Raw genomic sequence first — 26,367 nt, forward strand, 5'->3', positions numbered from 1 at the left:
TTTGTTTGATGAAATTTTATTAATAAAACCTAATTTTGCTTTTAAAAAAAATTACTATTTAATTCTTTTATTAATTTTAATTGTTAAATATTTTATTATTTAATGTTTATAATTTTAATATATTTATTAATTAATTTCAAAAATTGATAAATTAATTTATTCATATAAAAATATTTTAAATATTTTATAATATTTAATGATTAAAATTAATGAAAAAATAATTAATAATTTTTTAAAACAAAAAATATTTTTATATATTTTTTAAAATAAAGAGATTCAATAAATTTAAAAAAAATTACTATTTAATTTATATTATAAAAAATTTATTAATTTTTAATATGTATAAGACATTTTAAATTTTAAAAAATTTATTAATTAATTATTTTATTAATTTTATTATTTAATTTTGTAATTAGTCAAAATTTTAATTAATTATTTTTAATTTTATGTAAAATTTATAATTAGTTATTTTATATTAGGAATATATTAAATTTTTTATAATATTTAAAGATTAAAATCAATGAAAAAATTAATTAATACATTTTAAAAAAATTAATATAATTTTCAACATTAATGAATTAATAGATGAATTTTTCTAGAATACGACTAAATAATAATTTAAAAAAACTTTTGATTTCTGTTGGAAAAAAAAAGGACGAAAACCATACAGAAAGATGATAGCTGTTGTTCAAAGCAGAGAGGACCATCTCTGAACTAACATTTCTCCTCATTTTCTTTCCTATAATTCTACATTTCATTTTCTCCAAACAACCCACCAGCAATAATCTATCAGTTCTTGATTTTCCGCCCAGATTTAGCATCTGCTGGGAATGAGATGCGATTCTTCAGGAGGATCGCGGGATTTCTTGGGTTTGTTAAAGAGGAGGGTGCCCACGAAGTGAAAGACCAAGAAGAAGAAGGTGACGATCATCGCCACGGCCACCACCACCACCACCACCACCACCATCACCACCAATCCCGTTTTTCTTCTAATTATCAAGAAACTATGCTTCCTCGTAAAGGCTTCAGTGTACCCGTTAAGGTCGCCGTCGACCGTCACCAGCCCGGCCCAGTGTTAGTCCCTTCTAGCTCTGGCGATGGAGGCGTCCAGGTCTGTCTCTTCAATTATTTTCTCTTGATTGTCTTGATCATCGTTTCTTATTGTGAATTAGTTGTTTGCTTTTCAATTCTTGTAAGTAGCTCCGCAAAGCAATGTAGGAATATTAAGAACAGAATTAATTCGTAGTTTTTTACTGAGAGACTGCAATTTTATTAATTGATTATTGTTGTCTGTTTGAAACGTTATTATTGGCAATTTATCAATCTCCATTACTTCCATTTCAAAGCGAGTTGTTATTTCCCTTCTTATTGAATAGGTTCTGAGACTTGAGCCATTAATAATGGGAAGAAATGAATGAATTTTGTGTTTATTATCTAATAATGGTAATAGCATTAGTAAGAAGAATTAATAATATTAGAGTATTAGAGTGCTAAGCAAATGCAAAAAAGAGAAATTGTTGCAATTTATTTAAATAATCTTTGGGATTTGGGTCATAAAATCATATGGCCCTTTGGCTTCTATGTGGGTCAGACTTTGTTTCCCATAACAGTTTCTTTGTTAGGTGCTGTTTGTTCATGTCATACTAGTCTTTGAGTACCTGTGAAATTTCCAAATTGGCTTTGATCTGCCTGAGAGCCCTGCAGTATATGATGCTCCAGTGTATTTTCCGGTTGTAGTGGATTGGCCTTCATAATACTGGGTTCTGGTCTGGTTGTTGCTTTGTGTACTCTGATGCATGAACTTTGAATCACCTGATGAAAACACTTATTGGCATTTTGTTTCATTTTGATAGTACTGATGTGCTTAAGTTATTACTGGATTGGTCTATATTATACTGGTTTATGGTCAGATTGTCTGGTTGTTGCTTGTGTAGGATCATGCATAAATTTTTATCATCTAATTAGCACACTGAATGGTATTACTTTAATAGCAGTGTTTAAGTGATTACTTTTGTTTTTTGTTGGTTGTTTTGCTAAATCCTTAGGAGAATGGACATGCACTTTTCCCTTAGTAATTTTACCAGAATCAAGTAGCCTATTTATATGTTTGATGCTCTTATGCTACATCTTGTATTAACAGCATCAAATAATATAAACTAACCTTTAGGCTTGCGAGATAAAGGAAGGTTTGTGTGTCATCTGGTAAAATGTTGATAGCAATAAGATTTAGCAATTCCAATGTAGACCTTTGGACAAATAATCAATTGGTTTGATTAGTAAAAGCGCAACATTTAAAGTAAAGCAATAAATATGAGGTTCAATTGTTGAACTCATAGATGATATGGATTAATAGAACAAATTTGAAATTGAAGCAGTTAGCTTAGACAACGCCAGTATCTTTACTGAATAAGATCCATTCTGTTTGAGAAAATGCTGCATGTGCATGGCTTGCACACACACAGATTATGAGAAGATTTTGTTCATTGATATGCTGTCTTGTTTATTGGATGAACATTTTTGCAAAGACAACAAGTCATATGTTGTATTTCTCATTTATTAAAATTTTAGGAATAGTAGACAAATGATAACCTGTTGGATGCCATGGGTGTTGGGTAAGCCTTCAATGTTTTGAAGAATTTTCAATCCTAGCTGGCTTGATTTGGAGGAGGAATGGGCAATTTTCAATGTCAAGTGGCAAGTTAGGAAGAAGGAGGTAGCTGCATCATTGAGGAGAATCAAAATGGTATGGAATGAATGTAACAAGGATTAACTGTGAGAGTTCCAAATGAAAATGCGTTGAGGATATTTATAGCAAGAAAAAAGACCTTGGTTAAGACTTAAGAGCAAACATGAAGGTCAATTCTGCACTAGAGAATACATATTGGCATATAGGCACACTTAGAAAGGATGTTTCCCCTTAAAGAGCTATTTTTTTGTTCATAAAGTCAAAACTACTTAGATTCCTATTGTTGATCCATATGCTGCTTAATCCAAAAGATTTCTAATGTTCTTGAAGATCATCACTTGCTTTTGTAGCATGAAATCATTTTCCTTAACTTATTTTTATGTTTAGCCTCTAGGCATTGCAAATTGCTGAGGTGAACTCCATTCTCGTGTATTCTTCCTCTCATCTTTGGTGTTGTTTTCACGTTTGATGTACTTTATATATATGTTTATCACCTTCACTTTCTCTATCTTTAACGTTATGAAGGAAGATTACTTTTCCTTCTTTCTTTTAAGGAATAATAGCTTTTCAAGTCCCAATACTAGTATTTTTTTTTTCAATTCTAGATTTAATTAGTCAATCCACGTATAAATTTTCTTTAAGTAAACCTCTTTTTTTATTTTTTCACTTTTTGACCATGCACAATATATGCATTTCCAAGGCCCAAGGGGCTAGCTTATATGAGGATAACAGTATGAGCCAAAGAAAACAAAGCCCAATACTATGCGAAAAGCCCTACTCCACCCTGCCTCTGCTACCCAACCAACCAAATTGTTTGAACGAACCGCTAGGGAACCAGGCTATCGAGGAGAAGCTTCGGGGCTCGATAAACAATTATGATCTCCACCCCAAAACAGTACTGGTAAAGGAAAGTTCAGAACAACAGAGGAACAGAGAGGGAACCAGAGAGACAAGAAAACCCCATGCTAAAAAACCAAGCCAAAGCCAGATTCAATAAGGCATTAGGGGGCAACAAGACTAACAACTCCCATGGAAAGGCAGCAATAAGAATGGCAGTCTTAGTCTCCTTTAGCCATGGAGGAGCCAATTCTGAACTAAAATCCGGTGTCTATTCCACCATCACATGACACTACTCACCACCACTGCTCGACAAGAGAAGTGCCGAACAATGAAACCAACAAATTCCTGAAGAAGCCTCACATGCAACCATCAATTTGCCAAAATAGCAACTTAACACAAATCAAGAACGGGAACCGCAAAGGCAAGCGGAAACCTTCTTGATGAACCAAAGTAATGGTTTCCCAACCTCGAAGGTCGGGGAAACCCACGATGGCAACTTTCTGTTACATATAGAAGGAAGAAGTGGAAAAAGAAGATAGAAGATTCTGGAAGTTAGACCTATGATGACTTTTGGAGGGAAAATAGTTATTAGTGATCAGAGACAGTTAAGTAGTTGGAGCTGGAAGTAGCTTAAATAATAGAGAAGCTGTAAATCCATATTCATTCCAGAATCATTAATATTCAGATACTTTTCTCCCTCACTCTTCTCTCTTCTATCTCATATCTCTCTCCTTCTCTATCTTCTCTCTCACTTCTTCTTTCTCTTCTTCTCCTTTCTCTGTCTTTCTACTCAAATTCTATTCTGTTCTTAGTAGAAATTGTAATCTAAGGGCTGCTATTGACAAATTGGCATCAGAGCTTCTTCTATGGTGACCCTCGCTTCCAATTCTTATTGTGGGGGTCGCAAGATGACAAGGAGTGTAGTGGTGAGTCAAAAAGCCATTAAATTGGCATAATTGGAGGAGCAGATTCGGATCAGCCAGGAGAGTAATGATCAAAAGTTGGAGGAATTCAAGGTTGAGATCTGAAGGGACAGGGAAGAAGACAAAAGACTCCTCCTTGATGAAATGTGAATCATAATGAGTGGATTTTTCATGAATAAAGAGAAGGAAGCCAGTGTGGAAGTTTCTAAGAAGTCTGATCCTCAAGAAAAGGCGGGAAACCAGAAACAAGGAATCCTTCCTACTCAACAGGAATTCTTGAAGGCTGCGTCCAAAGATCAGGTAAATTCTGCCTCGTCTTTAACTGTAGGGCAAGAGGCAGGGGTTTTGCCAAAGATCAACTTGTAACTTGTGATAGAAATGAACCTCGGGTTTGGTTGAAAAAATGTCTGAAATATTTTGAGATTTACAAGGTGCCAAGGGATTAAAGATTTGGGTTTGCTAGCCTATTCTTGACTAATGGGGCAGATTTTTTGTTCCAAAATTGGAGTAAAGGGGAAGAAGCAATTGATTAAGAAGAATTTGAGAAAAAATTGTGCCTTAGGTTTGGTGAGGAGGAAGTGGAGGACATTGTAGAGGAATTCATGAGAATTAAGCAGGATGGGACTACAAGGGAGTATCAAGATAAGTTTGAGGAATTTAGGATAAAGATAGAAAAAATTATGCCCTCTCTTAGGGAAGAATGCTTCTTGTCGGTCTTTATTGGAAGATTGAATGATGATATAAGGCCTATGGTAAGAATCATAAAACCAAATACCCTTTCTCAAGCATTTCATGTTGCCAAGTTCCAAGAAAAAATGGTGAAACCTATAGCCAATTAATCAAAAACAATATATACAATCCCAAATAATTACTCTTCCTCCTATCCTACACCCTTAGCTTACAAAAGCCACATTCAATAGTCATTTCCTTATTCAGAAATACTTAAGCCCATTGCTTCCAACACCTCATACAGCAAGAATACCTCCATTTCTAATTCATGGAACCTACCAAATTAATAAACCACAAACCTAACACATAGACCTACTTCCCGACCTATGACCCAGACCAATATCAAACAACCAAGGCCATCTTTAAGGTGCGGAGAGAAATATTTTCTAGGCCATGTTTGTAAACAGAAGGTTGTAATGGCTGTCTAATGAGCAAGCTTATAAGAGAATTGGAGGAATGTTTAGGGTGAAATGGGAATGGGAAGGAGGAGTACAATATGGAGCAGAATGATATGAATCTCTCTATGCATGCCATTGAAGGGAAGCTTGGAGATGACACTATTAGAACATATGGGGAGTATAAAAACAAAAAACTATTGATGCTAATTGACAGTGGCAGCACCCATAGTTTTGTGGATACTAAAGTGGCTAATGACCTGAAACTTCCATTAGTTGAAATATCTAGAGTGGTGATTACTGTGGCTGATGGCTGAACACTCACATCCACTAACATATGTTAGACATTCCAATGGTAAGTGCAGAAGCACAAATTCAGTTTTGATCTAAGAGTGTTGGATTTAGGGGGATATGACGTCATTTTGGGGTAGATTGGATGAAAAGTTTCAATCCAATTCTATTTGATTTTGAGAAGTCAAGAATTAATTTCAAGAAGGAAGGAAAGTTGATAGAGCTGCAGAGATTAACTAAGAATGACACTGTGTGTGGAGAATTGTAGCAGTGTGGGGATGGGGGCTATATTACAGCAGAAAGAACATCTAATTGCCTTCATCATATCTCATATCTCTCTCCTTCTCTATCTTCTCTCTCTTCTTCTCCTTTCTCTCTCTTTCTGCTCAAATTGTATCCTGTTCTCAGTAGAAACCCTAATCTAAGGGCTGCTACTGATACTTTCTCTGGACCTCCTCTCTCTTTCTTTGTCTCTTTGTCTCTTTCTCTTAACTCTCTCATAAGTGATTCAAGTAATCCTCAAACTTCTGAAAATGATAGGTAATGTTCTCTCTCTCTCTCTCCCCTTTGTTGTTTTCTTTCTACTCCTCTCATTTCCAAATACACTTCTAAATCATCAAGTTTTATATTTAACAATTTAAAATCCATTATATCTTAAATAATCTAAGTTGAGTAACTTAAACTTTAAGTAAAATTTGGAAATGCAAAGATTATTGATCAAAAAGAGTTGTGGTGATATTTTGATTTGTTGTTTTGAGGAAATGGAATTTATTGAGAGTTCTGATTGTTGATTGTTGGTTTGAATTTTGAAATTTAATGAAATTTGTTATGTTAATTCATATTTAAATGGGCGAACAAGTGGTAGTTGTAGATGTTTTTGTTTCAATTGACACGGTTTTTTACCTCTGCAATTTGATGAAGAAAATAGAGCAAATGAAAAGAAAAATGTATTATTTCTAAAAGTATTAGGACTGAAGTTAAAATTAGAAGAATATTTAACATTGAGTAACAGCACTCCAAACGAGAAATAGGTAAAAAGAATCAAACAAAGAGAAAGAAAGAAAGAAGGAGAGAGAGAAAGCGAAAGGGCGAGCACAAGGGAGGAAGATCTCGGTTTTGTAGGGTTGGGGCTCCTCTGCCTAGATGTTGACCGGCAATGGATTTGTTATCACCTCGGTGAATTTCTGTTGTGGTTTTGTATATTTGGTTTTTGTTTGCCGTTTTGTGAGGTGTATGTTGGGATTGGTTTTAGTTTTGGTGTGTGTTGTGTGGGTTGTGTGGGTGGTCGATCTGGTTGCATGGCTTGTTTCCCGGCTTTTCTTTCTCCACTTGATGTTGGAGGCGGTGAGAGATGATGGAGTATGTGGCGTTGGAGTGCAAGGAACCTCCTTAAGGATGCTCCATGTTTACACACACAAGACTGGAAATGCCATGGCATTGTTTTTCTTGTCTCTGATCTCTATCACCATTGCTGGAGCTGTCAGCTTGGTCTGGGTTGTGTGGGGTGCTTTGATCTCTTGGTTGTTTTTCTCTTTCCCCTACTGCTTGTTCCCTTGAGCTTTGATTCTAGCAATTTCTTTGTTGGTTATGAATTGGGCGACTGTGTTTTGGTCTGAAGGTAGTAGGCTTGCCCGCGGTGGCTATTTCTTTCCCTGTTGTTATGTTTTGTTGCTTGTCAGCGCTGGTGATGCTGCTAGAGCAGTGTTGTGTTTCTGGAAGTTGCTAGTCAGCTTGTGGGTTTGGGTTCTTGGGCTGATTGGAGCTCTAGGATGGGTAGATTGTTTTATTTGGTGGCTTGGGTTGTTCCATGTATCCAGTTTAATGTAATCCAACATGGTCAAAAAAAGAAAAAAAGAGAAGAGTAACAGCAATTTCAGTGAAATTCCATCTTTGGTCTACGTATGTGATGGGACTTGATTGTAAAATCAAAAGAAGTATAAGAACTTAATTAGAGAACAAGTGAATATTGGGACTTTAATAGTAATTATCTTCTTTTTAATTTCAAACAAAATTATTTGTTTCTCAAAAAAACACTCTTAGTTACGTGTTTGCACCCCCATACACATTTCTAAATCGATCTTCTTTTTAATTTCAAACAAAATTATCTGTTTCTCAAAAAAACACCTCCTTAGTTGCGTGTTTTTCACCCCCATGCACATTTCTCAATCGATCGACTAGGTTTGTTTCTAGAGTTAAAGACTTTTCAACGTTTCATTTATTACTGGTTTCCTAGGGACTTCCTATTTTTCAATTTAATTGCAGATTCAAACTATAGGTGCAACTCTCAATGAAAATGTAAGTGTCTAGGATCCACCTCCAATCTTTGGATGGAAGACGCTTCCGCTTTATCCATATATCCACTTATCGTGCATGGGTCGCTATTGTAGTAGCTAAGCATTTATTATCATTTAAGCAAGTTATGCTGGTGCATCACGTTATTGGGGCTTCCCCTGGAATTTTCAAAATATCAGGAGTATGCTAGTCATCTCTGATCTCAACACCTTAAACAATGGGAGAAATCTGAGAAGCAGTAGCCTACTAACCCAGCAACTTCTACCATTGTCTTTCATCCCTCTAGATTTTTTCTGCTTAAATTTTTTGGTTAATTATCTAGAAAGATAAATTCCATTGTGTTCTATCCTTCATCTCTGAACTTCTATCGACTTGCATTGAAAGAATTGCATTCTAGTTGGTTATGGAGTTCTTGCTTTTCCTGGAAGGCATATTGAAGCATGAGCAACAGAGATTGCTCATATTATTTCAACTGGGCCCAAGTTGATCAAGTTTTCTCCTACTTTACTATGCCTTAATCTGCAATATTTGGCATTTTTTTCCATGCAGAGCCATATTTGTACATGTCATTAGCCATTTACTGTTGGGTCCCTTTTTCAAGCTCGTTAAAATTTGTATAATCTTTGTTCTAGGGTCTGAGATGGCATGCGAAGCGCCTCAAAATAGATGAAGATGGAGATGTAGCAGATGAATTTCTTGAAGAGGTTCTACCAGAGATATCATCTAGTGTTGAAGATCACCAGAAACCATTACCGAGGTTCCAAGTTAAACACAGTGGCCGACCCGCTAAAATAAAGAAACAGGTGATTTCCCAAGAAGGGAAAATCCAACAATGTGTAGTATATCGAGGTCGATTGCAGTGGGTATGATAATATCTCGACATCAAAGTTCATGGGTTGCTTGAATTCGGTTTCATTGTTAAACAGCACACGAGCGGTTAAATTTGGCTCATAGAAAGCTAATTCTTTTAGATCAGATCGTGGCTTTGTCAAATTGTGGCAATGAATTGTGGAAACCTGCTCCGGGATTGTATTAGTATCTGTATTACAAGGCTTTTAACTTGATTTGTTTTATTAGAAGATATTGATTTAGAACTGTTCAATCAAAATATCAGATAGAATTTACAGATTCTGGGAAACAAAGGTTTTGCAAAACCAAGATGTAATAGCTGAATGTATGCTTTATTCTCTGTGTACAGTGTACAAAAAATGTACCAAGTTCCCCCATGTTACTCCTGGTGGTGTATTGAAGTAGATTATGAATATGAGAGATTCTCAGGTACTATTAACATGAGGTACGTGTACAGATACAGAGGATCACAACTCCTAGACTAATAATAATTATATGCCAGGAGGATGCCCTCCCAAAGGGTAAGCGGGAACGCTGGCTCCTACAGGCTGGTTCGCATAACCGCCTACCGTACGTGGGGACTGGTGGAGGTGAAGGTGGAGGTGGAGGTGGTGGTGGTGGTCAGCTCCTACCGTGGGAAGATGATATGTTCACTTGGCACTTGATTTCTCAGCAGCGTGTCTGGCTTTAGCTTGATGCAACTCCATTTTAGCCCGAGCTTCTTTCGCCTTTCTCCGCTCCTTGGCAATCTTTTTCTCGTCATGCGTCCTCGCTGTTGCTTTCTCTACCTGCCAGTTTTCCAGCAAAGTTCAATCAATTCATTCGCGACGCTCAGAAGATAAAATCCTTAGAAAGAAGGAAGAAACGGGGTATAGATTTTGAATCATGTAGAGAAAAATGAATATGGGTGATGCCTTTTCTTCGACTTTAGCTCTGCAGATGGACATGTGCTCTCTAGCAGCACTGGCCATATTACTGATTTTTGCCATAGCTGTTCGCATGTTCAGTGACTATCTGACAATGGATGCAAAAGTAACGGCTCTACAGTTGACGGAAGAAGGTGGCGCTGTGTGTGCGTGTGCAAGTGAGAAAATGAGAATGCATGGGTTGAGCAACTAAGAAGAAGTTGGAAGAGCGAGCCAGATTGGTTTCCACATGGCGTTCATGCAGCTGCTATACCTCTTTTATGATGACACGTAATACTTCATCCAATTGCAAATGATTGTTTTTGTTAACGATAAATCATAGATGATGACAGAGAACAAAAAAAATTTTCTTTTTTTTTTTATTTTATTTGCACAAGTGAAAAAAATATAAATAATAATAATTTATTTTCTTTTGTATATAAATAATGAGGAAGGACGGATAGCAATAGAAAGAAAAATTTTATTTTTATATTCGCTTAAATATGTTTTTATGAGTCGAAATCTTAGGAGTGAATAGGAAATTTTCCTGTTTCAAAGGAAATATATCATTAACTTACTTGCAGAAACTAAAAAGATGGGAGGTAAACCATATAGTATATCAATGATTCATAATATATGCCTTATAAAAGATGACGACAGGAGATTGATTGAAAAACTAAACTACCTTATGGTAATGATTCGGCCAGATATTATTTTTGCAGTAAGTGTCGTAAACCAGTTCATGTCTGCACCTACGGTGAAATATTGGGCTGCTTTAGAATAAATTCTATGTTATCTAAAAGTGACTCTTGGACTTGGTATACTCTACAGAGATCATGAGCATATTGCACTTGAATGTTTTTCTGATGCTAACTGAGCGGGATCCATAAGTGATAGAAGGTCGACTATAAGCTACTGTGTATTTATTGGAAGAAATCTAGTATCTTGGAAAAGTAAGAAGCAAAATGTGATATCCAGATCCAGTACCGAGTCAGAATATAGGGTCATAACTCAATGAACTTGTGAGATTTTGTGGATAAATGATCTAGTAGAGGAAATTGGTATGGATGTTGTATCACCCGCAAAACTTTGGTGTGATAATTAGGCTATTCTTTACATTGCTTCCAATTCAGTATACCATGAACGGACTAAACATATTGAAGTTGACTGTCATTTCATCCGCGAGAAGATTTAATCTCCACCAGTTATGTGAAGACATGAGAGTAATTGGATGATCTATTCATCAAAATTTTAAATGGGTCTCGAATAGAATATTTTTCTAACAAACTGGACATGATAAATATTTATAATTCAATTTAAGTGGAGTGTTACAGTTTATATGAAAAATAAATATATTAATATAAAAAATAAATATTTATAAATAAATTAATTACTTAATCTTAAAAATTATATAATTATAAACTTGATTTTTCTTAGGATTGAAATATCACAAAATATTCAAAATATCACAAAATATTATATTAATACAACTCCTGCAATTTACTTTGCATTGTAAAAAAGAAAAAAACCAGCATGCAAAACACTAACAAATCTAGAACCGTTTGCTCCCTCAAAGCTGCCGGCACCGCCATTAACCCATTGTCCCATTCAGTGATGAACCGAGACTAGACAAGAATCCGTCGCGCGTTAAAATCTTAATTTTTAAATAAGAGCACGTTAATATGAATATTTTTATTAATATAAATTTACTTTTAATATATTACTGCACTTATTTCCCATTTTAAAAAAATTTAAGAGCCAAATTTTTTATAAACCAGAATTCAAATTTAATAAATTAAAATTACACTTCACCCTTTTTTTTTTTTTTTTTTTTTTTTTTTATAGTTATGCTTTCAGGTTTGTGGCGCTGCACTGGGAGTGAGCATTTATCCTTCGACAACTTGGGGGAAGTTGTTTGATTGCTTCACGTTGTGCGCCGATACGTCCGATATATTATTCTCGTCGACTGTTATCTTAAATTTTGTCGCATCTCTCCAGTTGGTGCTTGATTAGAGGTTTGAAGCTTTTTTTTGCTTTTTTTATAAAAAAAGTAAGGTGACGAGAAAGTTCCGTAAATTCAAAATGATGGAGATGGTGGGAAAAAATAACAATAAAAATGTTCTATTTGCATCTAGTGTGTGGCAATGGATTATGAATATGGGAGATTCTTACTATTAAAATGAGGTACACATACAAATACAGATGGCCACAATTCCTATTCTAATTGTATACCGGAGGATGCCCTCCTACAGGGTAAGCCGGAACGGTGGCTCCTACAGGCTGGTTCGGATAACCGCCAACCGTAGGTCGAGGTTGGTGGAGGTGATGGTCAGCTCCGACACCGGGAACATGATGATGCGTTCGCTTGGCAGTTGATTTCTCAGCAGCATGTTTGGCTTTAGCCTGATGCAACTCCATCTTAGCCTGAGCTTCTTTTGCCTTTCTACGTTCCTTGGCCATCTCTTTCTCTTCATGCGTCCTCGCTGTTGCTTTCTCCACCTGCAAGTTCTCCAGCAATTTGAATTAATCAATTCTTAACACCCAGTGAATAAAATCCTAAGAAAGAAGAAAGGAACATGTATAGATTTGGGATCATGTCACCTTCTCTTCAACTTTAGCTCTGCAGATGGTCATGTGCTCTCTAGCAGCGCTGGCAATATTACTGATTTTTGCCTTAGCTGTATGCATCTTTGGTTGCTGTGAATGCAATGGTGACGGCTCTGTGGTTAACAAAAGAAGGCGGCCGAGTGTGTATATATGTACATATGGAAAATGAGAATGAATGGATTGACTAAGCAAGAAAGATGCTGGGAGAGCAAGCCACGATTGATTTCGACGTGCCATGCATGCAGCTGCTATCATATTTTATGATGACACGTAGCCACTTCTATGTCGGATTCCGAAGTGATTGTTTTTGGTAGTTCGTTAGCTGATAAATTTAAGGATATTTGCTTTAAAATAATAGGTTATCCAGATTGGTTTAAACAAAGAAAGGGGAAGCAATCTGCTAAACTTGCAGATGGCCTTGATAATACGGAACCAACAAAGAGCTCCATGAACAATGTAAACAAAGAATATCTTACTACAACCATCACAAACATAATTCAACAAGAACTGATGAGAGCCATGAAAAGTAAAAGTGTACATGAGGCTAACCAAGAATATCTTATTTCCTTGGTATGCTACATGTCTAGTTCATCAATAGAATTCCCACTGAGCTGATGAATTAGAAGTCATGTTATGAGTTATTTTTCAACAAGTCACTGAATTATAACATCCTAAAGACTTTTGGATGTTTATGTTAATGTAAAATCAACTAAAATCAAGTTTAATCCTGGAGATACCTCTTGCATCGTGTTGGGGCTTGCTATTGGATACAAGACCTACAAGTTATATGACCTAAACACCAAATTTAGTTGTATTTCCAGAAATATTACCTTCCAAACAACTATTTTCTTCTTTAAATCTCAAACTATCATCAATAATTTTAAAGATAACAACTGCTGATAGTTACTAAAGGACAGAAAATTATATTTATCAACCTTTTGTATTTAATTTAAAAATATTTTCTTTTAAATTGATGAAAATAGAGATAAATAAAAATTAATTATGTTAAAATACTTACATCTTCTTATTATTTTAAAGCCTCTAATTCTTACATGTCCTTATTATATTAAAATACTTATATTAAAAAAAGAAACTATATTCTCTATTTTATCGAACTGTAAAAAAAATAATATGTGATAAAAAAATTTAATTAATATTTATATTCAAAATTCTTAATTTTTTATAATAAAATTAAAAATTTTGAATTTATTACGATTGTAGTCGATAAAACTAAATTAATTTTGAAAAATTAATGATAAATTATAATATAATTTATAAAATTTTTATTAATAAATCTATAGTTTTTTAATTTAAATTTTTTATTGAAAATAAATATATTTTATATTTATTATATATAATAATAAATATATTATATAATAAATATTTGTTATAAATGAATTTATATTAATATAATATATCATATATAAATTTTATATGTTAAAAATATTTCATTAAATCTTTATACTAATGTTGAAAATTATATATATATTATTCATATATAAAAATTTTTTATTTCATATCAATAAAATGATATACAATATGTTCTTTAATTTATGAAATTTTATTTTATTTCATATTTTAAATTTTTATTAATCTATAATATATATAAGTGAGAATAAAATAAATAATAAAATAAATAATAATCTATTATTAAAATAAAAATATTTATCTTAAAATTTATTTTATTAGTTCTATAAAATTTTAATGATTATATTATACTTTATTATTTTTTAATTTAATTTAATTTAATTTATTAATTATAATGGTTATAAATTAAAAAATTTAATTTAATTATTTAAAATTTAAAATATAAAATAAATATAAATATAAATTATCACAAATATTTAATTTATTTTTTCCAATAACCCCCAAAAAAACCTCTATTATTTTCTTTCCCCTTCATTTCTCTTTTCTAATTTCCCTTTCATTTCTCCTTCGCAAACTAAAGGCAAGGGTAAGTTCGCGCTCCCTGCTTATCCAGTGAACATAAAGCAAGCCAATTGAACAAAGAGAGAGAAATTAAACATCCAACCATGGACCTTATCATTTCTTGCACCTTCTGCTCCACTCTCCACTGCAAACCGGCGAGTCTCCGGCAACTTTTATCTACTAACTATACTAACCATAATTCTACTTCCGTAAAATGCCGCCTCAAAACGACATCAGAGCTCCAAACGCCGGTGGGAGTTACCGGTGGATCTGGTTATCAGTCTCCCTCAATTCCCATCCATAAAGTCACTGTTCGTGACAGGCAACGAGGACTCGTTCATGAATTTCTCGTTCCAGAGGTACTTTTTTTTTGTTACCTTTGTTTCTTCGGAAAATGTAGCCATAGAATTCTAATTTGGAACATAAAGAGAAGCAATTGAGTATTATGGATTTCAAATGTGGTAGAGCAAATGAGATTTTTGATTATTTTCTACCACACGTATATCTCTGTAGAATCAATTTTATGTTAATGCCACAAAAAAAAAAAGAAAGAAGAAGATGACTTCGTTGTTACCATTTTGTTTGTTGTAGCTTGCATCAAGCTGAGTTTAAGGGTGAATCCAATTATTCATCCTGGTTTAGGGTCCATGGAGTTAGTTTTATATTAGTTATTATTATTATTTTGTTTATGCTAACGATTCTAATTCGTTTTGTGGACTTATCTTTGTGGTATATGCAAATGCAGGATCAATATATATTGCATACCGCTGAATCACAGAACATATCACTTCCATTTGCTTGCAGGCACGGTATTGTTCTCTAATCCATTCTGTATGTTCTATGATGAATCTTTATAAAGTTCTTCGTCACAACATGCATGCACACACACACACACACACACACATTTTTTTGTTGCATCATGTTGATTAGTGCAGGTATTCTTACTTTAATCAGTATCAGTAAAAGCTTGAATGAATTCTGGATTCATTATAAGATTTGAGATTAATATTCTTTGCGTATTTTTGAGTTTTTGTGAGAAGACTTTGAATTACAGTAAGTTCTGGCTTCTGACTTATATAAGTTAGTCAGCATAAGTAGATATACTTACGTGTCATTTACTGCACTTTGGTATATGATACTTCAACAATGAAATTCTGACAATTCATTCTATTTCAGTTGCATTATGAATTACTTTTCAATGCTAAAAGGAGGTTCAAGTCAAACTATAGAGTCTGTGACTCTATGTATGCACTGAAGTGTCAAAACAAAAACTGTCATGGTTGTGGGCATCATCACCAAGAAACATCTCCAAAAATTAGACTCCATGTATTGGAAATACATGAAGATGAAATGATGAATATAAGTGCAAGCAACTCAATCATTTATATAAACTCATATAAAATGAATTAATGTTGAATATTCTCGACGCTCTCTCCAAATTTAACATGGTATCAAAGGTTGGTTCAGGTTGTGGGTTTCAGCCACCCATAAGTATATATAATTAGAACCATATTGGGTTAATACAAATTAATTGTTAAGTGCTAACTATGTGGTTGCACTTGAGGGGAAAGTATTGAGAATGAATCCCACATTGGAAATACATGGAGATGAGATGGTGCATATAAGTGGTTGGTTGCAATATCAAATTGACTAGTCAATTTGATATGTAAAGCAACTCAATCATTTATATAAGTCAAACTAATGTTCAATATTCTAAACACTCTTTCCAAATTTAAAGTAGCATGGAGAATGATTCTCATATTGAAAATACATGAAGGTTAAATAGTGAATATAAATGGTTGAGTTGCAATATCATATTGGCTAGTTATTTTGATATGTAAAGTAACCCAATCATTTATATAAACCAATATAAAATGAATTTAATGTACTGATTACTCTCTCCAAATCTAATATTGTCCATTATAAATAATCTAATATTGTCCATTATAAATGGACTAATTAACAATTGTTATGTAATATAATCGATCCCATAAAAACTAATAAAATAATTAGGTAGAAAGTGGTCTTAGGGAAAATCCTTTATGAAGACAATTATTAGTGGTTAATTCACTTGCCATGCCTGTTTGAGTTAGCATCTTTTTTCTACCCTCAAGAACACAGTTACACTAAATACTTCCATCTCAGTTTTGACTCAGCATAGAAGATTAATTTAGGGGGATTGGAAGTTGTAAAGTGTCACAACCTTTATTGTTTATTGTTCAAGGATAACACTGCAAAGTGATACAATTCTGAGTGAAAAATTTAGATTTGTGCCCAAGTTAGACCAGAAAGTAAACAATCAAGTCTCATTTTCCTGTGCTAGCTGTCATCTTCTCCAGTGAATGAAATTAACTTCTTGTTCTTTTCTCATTTTATTGATTTTTCTTTTAAATACATTCTGCATGTTGCATCATTGAATACATTGATAATGAACAAGGTTCACGGTGTTAGCATGAATTAAACCTGGAACATGCTTTGTGCATGCAATAAGGTGCAAGTGCAACTTTTATGTACTTGAATGTCAATATTATGACTTCTCATATTGTCAAGAACTAATTACTTGTAGTTCTTATGATTTGCCTTCTGATAAATAATTCTTTGTGAAAAAAGGTCATATGATTCTTTAAAAAGGAATATTACTAGTCCTTACTGTTTGAAGTTGTCCTTGATGAGAAGCTCTGTACTTGCAGGTTGTTGCACTAGCTGTGCTGTACGTGTGAAATCTGGACAGATTAGACAGCCTGAAGCACTAGGGATATCTGCAGAATTGAAATCAAAGGCATGAGACCTACCTCCTATTTTAGAATTTTACTGGTCAGATACATAAGAGGCTGATATCTGAAAGTTCTTTGTTATTGATGCTGAACTTTGTATAGATATTAGATTGTGTGAATCGGGGCTAAAATTGAATACCCATTTACTTGTTAATGCAAAAGCTTAAGGTTCTTTTTGATGGATAAGATGGTTTTGGGGAAGAAAGAATTGCAATTTTATCTTGTTAATCTGTAGACATCTCTCCATAGAACATGATACAATTTTCTGATTTTGTACACACAATATTACACAGGAATTGCAAATTCACTCTACTTCTCTTTGAACCATACTTCAGCAATAGAAAAAGGAGGGAGAAGGGTAATTGATTCAATATGATGTCATATTTGAAAATAAAATCTTTATTAAGTATTTGATAGTTAATGGTTTAAGGCATTTTTCATTTGTGATGCTGCAGTTTATATTTATTTTGCAAGCTGTATTGGTTTAACGGGCCATTTGATATTTTTCATCATTATCATTCTGCCATTGATTAAGCAAGCATGTGCAAAATGAAATGGATAGCATTGTGTCATATTCTTGGTGTTCCTCAATCACACATACGTTAGGTACCATGTAGATTTAATTTAATAAGAGGGGATACTTAGAATTATGGAAATATATCTATTCCTTTGTCTTAACAACAACGACAACAAAGTTTTTAATGTTAAACCAATTAAGTAGGCTATGTGGATTAATTTTCACAATTCAGCTTTGTTTGAAACCAATTCCGCACCAAAAATTTGCAAATATTTTAATTCTTATTCTCTTTATGTCATTTAAAAATTTTTCTTTGTGTTTTTTTTTCCCTTCTTATTCCTACCAGTAACTTATCACAAATTTTCACTGGTGTACTCACCGTTCTTGACCGTCTCTTCATTTATCAATAATGTGTGCTAGGTTTACTCTTGACTATGTGGTACATCTGCTTCCTGATGGATGTAATCATTCTTAAACTTATCCATTATTGTAATACCAAACATTCATTTAATATCCACATTTCTACCTCATGTAGGTATGTTGTATTTTAGATGTCCAACATTTAGAGCTTGTTCACTTTGTGGAAAACCAGAAAATGTAATTTTATGTTCATATGTGCCAATTTTCCAAATTAAAAAAAATAGTTTACAATTTTTCCAAAATTTAACTAGGATTTGGAAAAAAAAAAGAAGATGTTTTCCACTATTTTCCTGTATAAGAAAAATTATGTTTTTAACTGTTTTATGAATGAAAAACAATTGCTTTTCTACAACTAAGCACTAAAAATATTTATTTACAAGAATAAGAATTTAATTATATTACTTTAAAGAAATCAATAACACAGTAGTAAAAATTTAGAAGTAAAATAAATTTTAAAAATATACTTTATATTGGTTTAATTTTTTTTTAATTATGAAAAAATACATTTTTTTGAAAAAATTTTAAATTAAAAAAATATTTTCTATTATTGACAAGTGAATGTGTTTTTCATAGTTTACGTTATTTTCTATAGAAAATGAAAAATGAAAAAGAAAAAGAAACTGTTCTCATAAGTATTTTTAGGCCCATACCGCTATATAAAATAGTTGGCCTAAAAACAGTTCTATATAACTAGGTTTCACTTTGTCAAGATCTTACAGTCGCATGGCCAGTATTAGTTTTTCTAAAATCATCAAAGATACTGATGTAAACTTTACATAATCAGTTTAGAAAAAAAATTCTGTGAAGTAATTATTTTATAAACTTTTTTGCCTTTTCTTTTGTTTAAAAAGATATAGTCCAACAATTATCTTATTCTATAGACTACACTTTCTAGTCAATGATATACTTTCATCCAACTATTTGGAATCTTTGGGATTTCATATCTATATAATTTGTGATGCAGGGGTATGCGCTTCTTTGCGTAGGTTTCCCATCTTCTGATCTCGAAGTAGAAACACAAGATGAGGATGAGGTAAATTTAAAAGTTTCAGCCGTATGCTCAGATTATAGTAGGAGCATTGTAAAATTTTCAGTAGAATACAATAACAGTACAGTGTTGTATGTCATTCTCAAATAAATTATGAGCATTTGAATGTATCTTCATGTGTTTCTAAATGATACCTCACAAGAGAGTTTTTTTTTTTCCTGGAAAAGGATAAAAGGGAGCTGCAGTACTATTGACTTATTAGATACTGGAATTTCCATTTGCTTGCATGAATGATGTGTCAAGATGAAATTCTGGTGTGTTGCAGGTGTATTGGCTTCAGTTTGGAAGATATTTTGCCCGAGGACCAATTGTAAGTTCTGAGTGCTGCAACTATGCTATCGGTTTTAATGTCAATAGAAAGGGAAGAAGAATATTTGTTTTTCGATATGTATATGTATATATGTATATGAAGGAGAGAGATCTAGAAGAAAAAAGGGGACTAACAAATGCTTGGTTACATTTGTTTTTATCTTACCTCAGATTGCTTCATGTAACAGGAAAGGGATGACTATGCACTGGAGTTGGCCATGGGTGATGAATAAGCAATTTGTCAAATGGAACTAAAAGTGAGGATCTACCTACTCTAGCATCCGGAACGTTTTTTTTCCCATCCCTTTTCTCTTCATTTTGATTTTTGATCCTTCTTCTATGTGATGAATGATGATTATCGCTCAGAATTCTCTGTATGCTATAAATGATTGACCAGAAGATCAAGTGTTGCTGTAAGATATGTAGTATCCTTTCGGTGTGTATTCTATCTGTGCGTTAGTAATGTTCATTACTTGTGGGCATTTATGTCTTCTACATTCCAACAACAGCCAATATCAGAATATCTAGATATGTAGTTTCTTAGTGTCTTTCTTCTTCTTCTTCTTCTTCTTTTTTTCTTTAATTAAGTGACAGGCATTAGGTGTTTGGTTTCTAAATTTTTATTTTTGGAACTTTCATAAAAAATCTGAGTTATCAGTTTTGTTGTGATCTTAGATTGAAATTCCAAGCTATGTATATTTCACAAAGCAGTGCAATTCTTTAGGAAAAAAAAAATCTCCGTGTCACATGTCCATTTCCCATATGAGAAACAATAAGCTATTAGGGTACCTATGCTAGCCAATATCAAACTTCCCATGAATATATTTCTAATGTTCCTGCATCTTGCATTTCATCTTATAGTTGTATCATACTTATTTTTGCTTGTACTTAATACACAAGAGGGATGGTACATTCATTCTCTCCTGCAATTTCTCTTTCTTCCATTGCTTATTGACATAATCTCCTCTTATGAAAAACTAAGAGGTTTCTTGAGGGCAATTGTTGCAGGAAACCCATGGTCAATAATGAACAGAAACTGGTATGTCCTTGTCTTATTTTTGTCATCCTTATTTGTTTTACTATCTAAACTTTCCAGATAATGAGTAAACTATTAAATTATTTACACTGGTCAGACAGATTAAACCATGTATAGCATGCATTGGAAGGTAAATACGTTTAAATTCTAGTTAAGGTTGGTAACTGTCTGTTTGGCAGGCTTCTCAGTTCCCAAATCAGTTTTGGTTCAAAACTGTTCCAATTGAAAAGGCAGTTTTGATCGAATTCCAGTTTGGCCATAGTTCTAAATTTCTACAATTACAAAAATTAATATTTTGTATATTATAAGACATAAGTTCATAAGATTATTAGTGTTTAAATTTATAATTTTATTTTTAAAAGAAAAGTAAAGGCTTTTTGATCGGGCCAATTTCGATTTAGAACCGTCAATTTAAAGCAAGTTTTTCAGGCCAGTTTAGGTTCTTGTTCAAGAAAGAGGGGACCAGAATTGATTCATATACTCTGGTCCCTTTTGGTCCCAGTTCAAAGATAGGAATCATTGATTTGATTTGATTCCAAATTTAACTCGGGTGAGTATGAATCATGGTCAGGGTTCAGACCGTGATCAGGTCTAAGCTCAATTTATTTAGGGAAAATTACTAGTTAGTCTTTATGGCATGAGAAAACTTATTGATTAGTCTCAATTTTAAAAAATATATTAAAATGTCTTTAACGTTTTAAAAAGTTTGTTCTGTTAATAAGTTTGTTCTGTTAATTTTGACGTTAATTATTTTACTATTTAATCTCTATAGTTTTAAAAATTTTTGATTTCTCAAATTTTTAAAAAATTTATTAATTAGTCTCTATATCAAAGCATTTTAAATTTTTTTTATAATATTTAACGTTTAAAATAAATGGAAGATTAACTAGTATATTTTTTAAAACATTAAAAGCGTTTTAATATATTTTTAAAAATTAAAAAAATTAATTATTGAGTTTTTTATATTATAAAAATTAAATAGTAATCATTTATTCATGAACCCATGAAACATTATCAGCACTGTTCATGTTGGAGTGAAAGAGAGACAACCCAAGGTCAGCATTGCCATCTCTTTCAATGTATTATAAAAGTTGAGCAGCACCACTTACATGGCCCTCCTTCTGTAGTAGATATCATTTCGATGGAAAGTGGAACCAACCTGATTTTTTTCTTGTTTTTTTTTTTCAAATGTCCAATAAATTATTATTTGAGAAAACAATTCTGATGGAGAAGTTCTGTATTGAATATCTTCTTTCATTTTTATGCACAACTTTATGTCATAAATTTCTATCCATATCTTTGTTGGAACATGATGTGGTCATGAGGTGGTAGCATTTAATGGTCAAGATTTTGTATCATGATTCAATTTGATTTTGATGGACGTTTGAATTTGAAATTAAAAAATTTACCGTTTGATATGTACAACTTATTAAGTTGTCTCTTGGTTTTAAAAAAAAATTAAAATATTATAAAATTTTAAAAATCTATTAATTAATTCTTTTATTAGTTTTAATAATTTAAGTATTTATTATTTAATTTTTATAATTTTTAATCATTTAAATATTTTACTATTTAGTTGTTATAATTTTAAAAAAAATTAATTAATTGATCACTTAATTCTATAAAAATATCTTCTATTTAATTTTTTGATATTGAATGGTAATATATAGCTAAAATTATCGGATGAATTAATTAATATATTTTTAAAAAATTTAATATTGTTTTAATTTATTTTTTAAAATTAAAAAATAACTTAAGAATATAGATTATTCCTTTAAAATTTCATGGTTTTCAAAATAGTTTTTGTATTATTAGAATATTCACATTTTAAAGGTAATAATTTTCGTATGATTTATTTATTTATATTAAAGTATATTTATTTTAATGGTAATACAAATGTTCAATCAAATAAAAAGGACGCTCAGTTATTAAATATGTATGTATTTGATATTTATATAAAGTTAATTAGAATATACAGTTAAAAAAATATGTTCTAAATAATATTTTTTATATTTTTTCAGCATTCAAAAAATTTAGTTAATACAAAATATTTTTTTATTAAAAAAATCATTTTAAGAAAAATAATTTTTTATTAAAAAACTTAAAATTTTTATTAAAAAAAAAGATTTTTATTAAAGTCTCTATTTATAAATTTATAAATAAATTTTATTTTTTAAATTAAAATTACATAATAAAAAATAAACCATCTCATTGAAAAAAATTTTTACGAAACATATTTTTTATAAAAAATATTTTAAAATATAAATTAGCTTCCACAAACAAAATGGAGTCCCAGTATGTAAATTTTTATATAAATGCACAATTTATTTTTACAGAAGGGCTACTCTTCGCTGACATGCTTGGGGTCCATCAGCGACGTACTATGATGTTTTTGTTAGGCATAAATTATAAGTGGCAAGCCATTGGTGGTAAGGATATCCAAATTTCAAAATTATCATTACAAGAATATGCCTTTTAGATTTCATATTCTATTTTCTTATGGATCACTGAAAATGACTTATCAGTCCGTTTGGTTAACTGAATCAAATTAGATTGAAATTAAAAGGCTTAAAATTTAATTCAAATATAACAATTTGATTGATTATTAATTATAATTAAATAAATTAAAATAAAATCTAATATACATTTTATATTATTGATTAATTAAAATATGTATATATATATAGGCTTGGATGGCAACATATTATAACTAAGATGTTTGGATGTTTAGGCTCGATAGTTGAAGATGTGGAGTCAAGTTAACCATATCTAAGATGTTTGGTTTCAATGAAGGCCCATCCAAAAGAGTTGGTAGAATCTTCATGGATTCTGTTTATTACCGTTGAAGGTTGTTGCAGTTCAATCCTCAGAATTCTAATTATCACGGGATTTTATATCCAATAGTCGATATAAACTGGATTCTTAAAAGAAATACTAACAAATCCAATTTTCTTACTATATAAAAGCCAATTAGAATATTGATTCAAGATATACATTCTACTTCACATTTTACTTGCTTTAGCTTATCGTTTCACTCGCCCAATTAAGCAAATTGCTGACTTGAGCATTGAAATAGCTACCTCTAGGCACTATCCACCTCTCTTCTTCGTTTGCAGATTGTCAAGTCATACAAGATTCATTTTCAGAAATATCATTTGGTTCCATTGCCAAGATTTGAACCTGGGTCACCTAAGTGAAAGCTAGGCTCCATTTTCAATGGTGTACGAAGCCGAAGCGACAATTCTCATAGAGGTCCAAGTAAGCAATTTTAGGATCCAATACTCCAATGCATAAAACGCGGTTCAATCTCGATCAGGTCGAGTATCTAACGGAACAAGTTTTAATCAAAATAGTCGTTTACAGAAATAAAATGTCAAAAATATTTATTTTCCAAGTCAAACTCCGAGTCTTTAACGTAGGAGACTCAGTCCTTAGGTGGTCTGATATAATAGGTGGGGATACTGGGTCTGGTAAATTAGATGAAAACTAGAAAGAACCATTTAGAGTATCGAAGGTTATTCTTCCTGGTGCTTATAAGTTAGTCAAATTAGATTGTCGTGTCATTTTCCATTCCTGAAATATTTATAATTTATAAAAGTTTTATCAATAAAATTAACAAAGTTTTTTTTATCTGTTGTGATTGATTCAATTATATGGAATAATGGATTGCCAACACAAGTTAATAAGTTTGATTAAAGTGGCTTTTTGCTAAAAGAGCGCCAACCACCTTGTGAGTGTCCAGAATAATCCCATTAATGATTAAAAGGCTTATTGTTTGGCCAAGTAAAAACTACAAGGTGAGAAATCGACAGGTGAATTATCAGATATTAGTTCCATTAATTATTAAAAGGCTTGGTTTTGCTAAAAAAAACGCCACAAGACGGGAAATCGCTAAATGAATTAACGAGTATTAATCCCATTAATTATTAAAAGGTTTGTTTTTGCCAAAAAAAAAAATGTCACAAAGCATATAATCACCTGGCAGATAATCGCCAGGCAAGTAACTGGATGTTAGTCCATTAATTATTTAAAGCGGTTGGTTGTCAAACAGCGCTAAAAGATGAGCAACCACTAGGCGAGTGACCTAGTGATATTCCCACCAATTAATCTAGAAGCAAATTTTTACTGTGGGCAAATCGTTTTGATAAGTTAAATATCACACCTTTTTTTCCGAGCATTAATCTCTGATATAATTACTTGGGGCTACTACTTTTAATTAACTAGGTGGTTTTGTTCAGTTAAAGTTTGAGTACCGATTCTTGTTAAACAATTAAATATCACACCGTTCTGCAACCACCTCAAGTGATCAAATTTTTAAGTTCGATACAAAGAGATGCATTTTAGATTTCGATACACTAGTCATTCAAAGTTTGAATTGCTTTAAAAGACTTTCTACAAATTGAAAAACTTAAGAAAACTATCTCCTTTCAAGACTTCATATGAGATGATGCTTTAAAGATTTTAAACAAATTATTTCTTTGAAAATTGAAGTCAAACATTGCCTACTGTTGCCCCGACAAAATATAAGTGGTGATTTATCACCATAATGATCTTTGATTATAAATTGTTGAGCTAATTTTGATATTTATCGAATAAATTATGACGAATAATCATCCTAAAAAGAAAATTCCTCATAATAATAAACATTCACCTTAGAATGATGACAACTTTCTTTAGAATGGTGAAGATTCACTTTAAAGTGACCAGAAAATGTTTCTATTGGTAGAAAGCTGCAAAAATTTTAATGACTAATCATTCTAGAGTGCAAAAGATCATATAGAGTGGGCGCTAAGGCGCCTGGAATGGGCAAAATATCGCCTGAGTAAGCATTAAGGCACTTGAGGTGGACAAAATATCACCTGAGTGTGTGCTAAGGCCACTTGAGGTGGGCGAAAAGCTGCATGAGTGGATGTAAAGCCACTTGAGTGGTCGCTAAGTTGTCTAAGGTAGGCGGAAAGGTGCCTGAGGTGGGTGAAAAGCCACCTGAGTGGGTGCTAAAGCAACTGAGGTGGGCGAAATATCACTTAAATGGATGCTAAGACACTTAATGTAGGCGAAAAATTGCTTTAGTGGGTGCTAAGGCATTGGAGGTGAGTGAAAAGCCGCTTGAGTGGGGTTTTAAGACGCTCGAGGAGGGGAAAAGTTGTCTAAGTGGGCGCTAAAGCGGTTAAGATGGGCGGAAAGCTACCTAAACGGGCATTTTATGGCACTTAAGGTTGGTGAAAGTCACCTGAGTGGGCGCTAAGACGCTTGAGGGCGTTTTAAGGCGTCTAAGATGGTAGAAAATAGTATAAGAGAGCAATAAATCGCTTGAATTAGAGTTGTGCCTCCTTTATAGGTGATATGACCTTTGAATTTCATCTGTGAAATTAATTGTTGTACAAAATATTTTTATAAAATTCCTTAGTACTTATTACAAATTATGATATATTAAATTATATGATTTTTTTTTCATAAATACGTATTGAAAATAATTTTGAAACAATTAAACTATGTATAAGTTTGTACAAAATATTTTTATAAAATTCCTTAGTACTTATTACAAATTATGATATATTAAATTCTATGATTTTTTTTCATAAATACATATTGAAAATAATTTTGAAACAATTAAACTATGTATAAGTTGATCTTTGATTATATATACATTTATAATGCTAAAAGAGATATATATGATAAAAATAATAATAGCAAAGCAGGACGACATGTGATGGCAATTTCACAATTCAAATCAAGTGATTTCTGTAATATTAATATTTTGAACGTGTAGCCATAGCATAAAAATATTTTAGCTGAGATTGAAGTGCAAAGATCATA

At 32.3% G+C, this 26,367-nt stretch overlaps 3 protein-coding genes across 3 annotated transcripts; 2 read left to right on the forward strand and 1 right to left on the reverse strand.

Moving 5' to 3' along the window:
- Positions 1-647: 647 nt before the first annotated feature.
- Positions 648-9,382, forward strand: LOC110600960 (transcription factor MafB). The gene is made up of 2 exons (XM_021737914.2): positions 648-1,111; positions 8,789-9,382. Exons 1-2 carry the CDS (start codon positions 836-838, stop codon positions 9,023-9,025), a joined length of 513 nt encoding a protein of 170 aa, XP_021593606.1. The 5' UTR covers positions 648-835; the 3' UTR covers positions 9,026-9,382.
- Positions 9,383-11,920: 2,538 nt separating this feature from the next.
- LOC110600816 (late embryogenesis abundant protein 6) lies at positions 11,921-12,627 on the reverse strand. The gene is made up of 2 exons (XM_021737701.2): positions 12,512-12,627; positions 11,921-12,409 (listed from the first exon to the last, which is right to left on the reverse strand). The coding sequence occupies exons 1-2, from the start codon at positions 12,596-12,598 to the stop codon at positions 12,131-12,133; spliced, it is 366 nt and encodes a 121-aa protein (XP_021593393.1). The 5' UTR covers positions 12,599-12,627; the 3' UTR covers positions 11,921-12,130.
- A 1,805-nt stretch (positions 12,628-14,432) lies between these two features.
- LOC110601053 (ferredoxin C 2, chloroplastic) lies at positions 14,433-20,062 on the forward strand. Its single transcript, XM_021738048.2, has 6 exons — positions 14,433-14,805; positions 15,192-15,255; positions 17,137-17,225; positions 19,122-19,190; positions 19,471-19,515; positions 19,703-20,062. The coding sequence occupies exons 1-6, from the start codon at positions 14,551-14,553 to the stop codon at positions 19,745-19,747; spliced, it is 567 nt and encodes a 188-aa protein (XP_021593740.1). The 5' UTR covers positions 14,433-14,550; the 3' UTR covers positions 19,748-20,062.
- The last annotated feature ends 6,305 nt before the right edge of the window (positions 20,063-26,367 follow it).

Source organism: Manihot esculenta, chromosome 15, assembly GCF_001659605.2.
Source record: "Manihot esculenta cultivar AM560-2 chromosome 15, M.esculenta_v8, whole genome shotgun sequence".
Taxonomy (NCBI): Eukaryota; Viridiplantae; Streptophyta; class Magnoliopsida; order Malpighiales; family Euphorbiaceae; genus Manihot; species Manihot esculenta.

Excerpts from the sequence above, each read along its gene's own strand:
- LOC110600816 (XM_021737701.2), bottom strand. The coding sequence starts at position 12,598 with ATGCATACAGCTAAGGCAAAAATCAGTAATATTGCCAGCGCTGCTAGA. Across the intron at positions 12,410-12,511 it reads GAGCTAAAGTTGAAGAGAAG|GTGGAGAAAGCAACAGCGAG; the intron begins GTGACATGATCC and ends GAGAACTTGCAG.
- LOC110600960 (XM_021737914.2), top strand. The coding sequence starts at position 836 with ATGCGATTCTTCAGGAGGATCGCGGGATTTCTTGGGTTTGTTAAAGAG. Across the intron at positions 1,112-8,788 it reads CTGGCGATGGAGGCGTCCAG|GGTCTGAGATGGCATGCGAA; the intron begins GTCTGTCTCTTC and ends TCTTTGTTCTAG.
- LOC110601053 (XM_021738048.2), top strand. The coding sequence starts at position 14,551 with ATGGACCTTATCATTTCTTGCACCTTCTGCTCCACTCTCCACTGCAAA. Across the intron at positions 19,191-19,470 it reads AAACACAAGATGAGGATGAG|GTGTATTGGCTTCAGTTTGG; the intron begins GTAAATTTAAAA and ends GGTGTGTTGCAG. Across the intron at positions 19,516-19,702 it reads ATTTTGCCCGAGGACCAATT|GAAAGGGATGACTATGCACT; the intron begins GTAAGTTCTGAG and ends TTCATGTAACAG.